The following is a 6000-nucleotide window of genomic DNA, read 5'->3' as shown; positions in this document are numbered from 1 at the left end:
CTGTGACTGTTCATTTGGGTTTTGATGATTCCGTAGCCCACTTGTCGATGGATGTTCAGAATCAGCAGCATCCTCCGCGGTCCTTTTTATCCTGGGCGACGACCCAGCCAGTATAGACTTCGTTTGGGTTTGATTCTCCATAATGCTAATGGGTTAGGTGCTCTTGGTTGTGCTCCTCAGCTGAGGCCTCTCTGGCTTGGTTGGACCTGCCGGTAGTTACACTACCGCCAGCACAGCCCTCAGTCATCATTGGAGCAGTTAAGCCCCCCCCCCACCATGTCAAGGTGGCACCTGCGGGGGGGATTATTATTATTATTATTTTATTATGACACAGCAAACAAGCAAAAATTATTATTATTATTATTATTATTATTATTATTATTATTATTATTATTATTATTATTATTATTATTTGGGTCACCTTTATCCTCCACCCAACTCTCCAAAATTATTGTATCAGTTCTTGATGCCTCAAGGTGACCCTTTCCCATTCTTTGTTAACTATAAAAGGAGAAAATGTGGAAATGACTAATCGCTCCCTTGAAAAGTGAGACATAAATCAAAGAAATAAAGCACGAAAGGACGAGATTTCGCAATTTTGCAATGACATGTTGCAATCAACGCCCAAAGTTGGAACGAGGTTCTTTTTGCATAACATGTCAATGCCCAAAAGACTCTTTATAAATCCCTATGTACTCTCGCTCTTCATCCAACTCGTCCACCCGTTTAAATATAGGGTGGTAAAAAATCACAGATATCACCCCCAACACCCAGGCGGCTAAAGTTCCTCCCACGAAGAAGCCGACGGTGTACAAAGCTGTCCTTGCGTGATCCACTAAAATAGTCTCTTGCAGACATTGTTCATGGAGAAATTCTTCAGCTTGTAGGATCGGCACAAATTTCAGTATCGAAGGCTCCTTGCAAGCAGTATTTTCTGGATCTGCAGGGGGTAAGCATGCAACAAAGGCCTCAATAAAGAAAAGTGGGGCCATAACAACAACAACCACAAATACAACAACATGGGCCAAGAACAAAGAATTCCTCGTGTCTCGGTTTTTACACCTGAATAGACTGCATTAGCTCTAATGTCTTAGATTTATATCATAATGTTTGAATCATAAATTTGTGCTTTTAGTATGATTTTCATATCATACAGTTTTCTTTAAAATTTTAATATATTTCCTTCATGCTTAAAATATACAAATTTAAACACTACATTAAAATATCATGATTTTTTATAGGCAAGCAGATGGCAACTAGTATGTGGCATATGTTCTTTATCTCAAAAACCGGAGCTGATAGGGGAAAACCGATGCAATTTGTGAAATCAGCAGGTCAGATATACCCAGAAACAGGTCTAGCATTTGAGACCCCAGAACTGACCAGAATAATATATACACATAACATATATACATGTATACATATATCTATATCTAATCTAATCTATATCTATCTAATCTAAATCTAAATCTAAATCTAACTAATCTAATCTAAATCTAAATCTATCTAAATCTAAATCTATCTATCTAAATCTAATCTATATATATATGAGAGTGATGGCATCAGGGCAGCAGACAAAACAACAAAACTACAGCCCCCCCAACCTCGAAATTTGACAACACAATCCATCATTCACGGCTCTAGGTTGATACAACAAAAAGAAAAGAAAAAGTCCTTATTACAGGGAGAGGAATAATAGTTTTTATCCAATTGCTGCCAGTTTGAAGGCTAAGCTCCGCCCACTTGGTCTCCTAGAAACCTACTCAGCCCAGGGGACAGGCACAATTAGGCCTCACTTAGGCCTCTTCCACAGATTATCAGATTTTAACTGGATTATATGGCAGTGTAGACTCAAGGTCCTTCCAAACAGCTGTATAACCCATTTAGAATCTTATATTATCTGCTTTGAACTGGATTATCTTGACTCCACACTGCCATATAATCCACTTCAGTGTGCATACTAAACATAAAGACAACCATACAACAGACATTCAATACCATCACTACCTCAACAATTTCTCACCAACACCACCAGACAATGCCACAGCAACACGTGGCCAGGCACAGCTAGTCTAAACTAAATCTAAATCTAATCTAATCTAAATCTAAATCCGTAATAAAAGCGAAAACCCATACATGTGTATGTGGCACACGTGTCCACTCACACAGACAGCCTCCGGCATCCTCAAACAGGCTACACTTCCCAGTGCTGACAAGCAAGCAAGTCACTCCTTTCCACTGACATTGCGGTTACAGCGAGTGCCATGAATATGTAGCCCAAACCCAATGTCCTCCCCAAACACTACGGCTCACCACCCAAGGAATGCTTTCATTTGGGGACCATTTCCTCCTAGATTTTGCTTTTTCTTCCACCACAGGCAGGACTCCCAGGGTTCTCCATTGGTGTGGAGTTTGCATGGCTCCACCCACTGCCCTTCCCTTTCCAATCTCTCTGCATAACAAACAGAGCAGATCTGAGCAGCAACTAAACTTACTGGAGGAGTTTGGGGGATTGACTCCACATGGTGGAAGTTGTAGTTCGCCTCGCATCAACTCAGAGCACTGTGACTCTTACTGGGGAATGTAGAGGAGTTGTAGTTCACCTACACACAAAATGCTATAAACCCAGACAATGATGGGTCTGGACCAAACTTGACACGCAGATTTGAATACTGGTGGGTTTTAAGGGGAATTGGCATGGACATTTGGGAGTAGTAGGTCCTGGGATTTATAGTTCTCCTGCAATGAATGAGCACTCCAAACCTCTCCGATGATGGACCAGGACCAAACTTGGCACACAGAACCCCCATAACCAACAGAACATATCGGACAAGTTTGGGGAAAAGGGAGTTATAGTTCACCTACATCCAGAGAAACAGTGACCCCCACCGGCAATCGACCGGGACCACATGACCAACTGAACATACTGCAGGTGTTTGTGGGAATGGGCCTTGATTTTGGGAGTTGTAGTTCACCTGCATCCAAACACCACTAAACCCAGCCAATGACCGATCTGGACCAAACTTGGCACATAGACTGAACATTGCCTGCTCTGGATACTGACAGATGTTTTGGAGCAATTGCCCCGGGACTCTGGGAGTTGTAGTCATTCACCCCCATCCACACAGCACTGCGGCCAGGCGATGACCTGCCAACGACAGATCTGGACCACACTTGGCACACAGGCCCAAAATGGCCAACCTTTCATACTGCCGGGATTTGGGGAGGATTGACCCACGATCCTGGGAATTGTAGTTCACCCACTCCAAACAGAATACATAACATTCAAAGACAAATAATACCACTCAAATGACCCGGGCACTGCCAGGTCCCCAAGCTGGTATATATATACAGTAGAGTCTCACTTATCCAAGCTAAATGGGCCGGAAGAAGCTTGGATAAGTGAATATCTTGGATTATTTATTTATTTATTTATTTTTCAAACTGATATGCCGCCACTCCCCTAGGGCTCGAGGCGGCTTGCAAGACCCGGCTAAAATCAACAATTTAAAAACATCTTAAAAACATCTTTAAAACATCTTTAAAAATATCTTAAAAACATCCTAAAAAAGGATAAGGAGGGATTAAGGAAACGCCTATTAAACATCAAATTAGGTTATGATTTTACAAATTAAACACCGAAGCATCATGTTATACAACAAATTTGACAGAAAAAGCAGTTCAATACACAGTAATGTTATGTTGTAATTACAGTAGAGTCTCACTTATCCAAGCTAAACGGGCCGGCAGAAGCTTGGATAAGCGAATATCTTGGATAATAAGGAGGGATTAAGGAGAAGCCTATTAAACATCAAATTAGGTTATGATTTTACAAATTAAGCACCAAAGCATCATGTTATACAACAAATTTGACAGAAAAAGCAGTTCAATACGCAGTAATGTTATGTTGTAATTACTGTATTTACGAATTTAGCACCAAAATATCACGATATATTGAAAACATTGACTACAAAAATGGCTTGGATAATCTAGAAACTTGGATAAGCGAGGCTTGGATAAGTGAGACTCTACTGTATGTGTGTGTGTGTGTGCATATATATTATATATATATATATTAGCTGTGCCCGGCCATGCGTTGCTGTGGCGTTGTCTGGTAGTGTTGATGAGAAATTGTTGAGGTAGTGATGGTATTGAATGTCTGTTGTATGGTTGTCTTTATGTTTAGTATGCACACTGAAGTGGATTATGTGGCAGTGTGGAGTCAAGATAATCCAGTTCAAAGCAGATAATATAAGGTTCTAAATGGGTTATATAGCTGTGTGGAAGGGCCTTGAATCTACACTGCCATATAATTCAGTTAAAATCTGATAATCTATGGAAGAGGCCTAAGTGAGGCCTAACTGTGCCTGTCCCCTGGGCTGAGGAGGTTGCTAGGAGACCAAGTGGGCGGAGCTTAGCCTTCAAACTGGCAGCAATTGGATAAAAACTATTATTCCTCTCCCTGTAATTAGGACTTTATTTTACTTTTCTTTTTGTTGTATCAACCTAGAGCCGTGAATGATGGGTTGTGTTGTCAAATTTCGAGGTTGGGGGGGCTGTAATTTTGTTGTTTTGTCCGCTGCCCTGATGCCATCACTCTTTTATATATATAGATATGCATGCATGCTTTGGATAGCATAGGGAAGGGTTAACATTCCTGTGGTTTTTGTTTTCCTGCCTGTACCCCTGATAAGAAGGACAGAGTCATACAGAAAGGCCTCACCGATGATGTCCCAATTCACTTTGGGCTTGAGCAGCCAGTTGATGAATTCCAGTAAATTGCAGTCGCAGATAAAGGGGTTGTTGCTCAGCCCCAAGCGGTGGAGGTTGTACTGATCCCGGAACAGTTCGGCACTGAGCAGGCTCAGGTTGCAGCTGCTCATGTCCACGTATCGCAGCAAGCGGTTGTGATCAAAGGAGTGGGGGTTGATCACCTTCATCGTCGGGTTGTAGGACAGATTGAGCAGCAGCAGATTGGACACCCGGGAGAACGTCCGGCTGTTGAGGTGGGAGATTTTGTTGTAACTCAGGTCCAAGTAAGACAGCTTCTCCACGAAAGGGAACTGGTACATCTCGTTCATGGTGATCAGGTTGTGGCTGCAATCCAGGTAGACCAGTTCGTTGAGAACGGTCAGGTCCAATATCGGCAGGGCTTCGATGAGGTTTAGGCGCAGAATGAGGTGCCGGGTCACGGGGGAGATGTTTTTTGGCACTTCTGTCAAGCCCTGGTTGGTGCAGTTCATCTTCCACGTTTCACAGGTGCAGTTTTGGGGACAGCTATAGGCTGTTCCTGCCCATTGCGCCACCAGGAGAAAAACCACCCACCAAACTGGAGGACCGTAAAACGTTGGCAGAATGGGCAGCCCCATCCTGTACACCCTGTTTCTGCATGAACTGGGCTTCAGATGCGCTCACTGCTGGGACCAACCCTGAGTGACCTCAGGAGCTAGTCTCTTTGTGAAATCATCCACTTGGACCACAAGCCAGGAGCAATGATGTGCCTCCAGGTTATCACAACAGGTTGCCTTGGAGTGCTGTAGCAGACACTGGACTGCCAGGTCTGCCACGAAACCCGCCATAGTGTGGACTGTGGGAGGATCTTAAAGTCTTCATGGCAAGTTGATGGGTGCATCTATACTTTGGAATTAATGCACCTTGGCACTTCTTTGACTGCCATGTCCAAATACTCTGGAATTGTGAGAGCTATAGTTTTAGGCCGGACTATGGTACGGCTGGTTAGTAGCCTGATGCTACTGACCAAGAAATCATTACTGACCAAGAGGTCATGAGTTTGAAACCAGCCCGTGCCGGATTGAGTACCCGACCATTAAATAGCTTAGCTTGTTGGTGACCTAAGCAACCAAAAGACAGTTGCATTTGTTGAGTAGGAAATTAGGCTTTACGTGGGGAAAGCTAATTTAACTAATTTACGTGACCATAAAAATGTCCATCAGCGTGGGGAAGAATGAGGAAGTACTCCATCAAGGACTCGGTGTCACA

The 6000-nt window shown here is 43.0% G+C and overlaps 1 protein-coding gene across 1 annotated transcript; it reads right to left on the bottom strand.

The window, feature by feature from the left end:
- Positions 1-588: 588 nt before the first annotated feature.
- LOC100566019 (leucine-rich repeat-containing protein 52) lies at positions 589-5427 on the bottom strand. The gene is made up of 2 exons (XM_016991908.2): positions 4724-5427; positions 589-940 (listed from the first exon to the last, which is right to left on the bottom strand). The coding sequence occupies exons 1-2, from the start codon at positions 5367-5369 to the stop codon at positions 660-662; spliced, it is 927 nt and encodes a 308-aa protein (XP_016847397.2). The 5' UTR covers positions 5370-5427; the 3' UTR covers positions 589-659.
- Positions 5428-6000: the final 573 nt, after the last annotated feature.

Source organism: Anolis carolinensis, chromosome 2, assembly GCF_035594765.1.
Source record: "Anolis carolinensis isolate JA03-04 chromosome 2, rAnoCar3.1.pri, whole genome shotgun sequence".
NCBI lineage: Eukaryota > Metazoa > Chordata > Lepidosauria > Squamata > Dactyloidae > Anolis > Anolis carolinensis.
This window is presented reverse-complemented; position numbering and strand designations above follow the sequence as displayed.

Excerpts from the sequence above, each read along its gene's own strand:
- LOC100566019 (XM_016991908.2), bottom strand. The coding sequence starts at position 5,369 with ATGGGGCTGCCCATTCTGCCAACGTTTTACGGTCCTCCAGTTTGGTGG. Across the intron at positions 941-4,723 it reads AGTGAATTGGGACATCATCG|ATCCAGAAAATACTGCTTGC; the intron begins GTGAGGCCTTTC and ends TACCCCCTGCAG.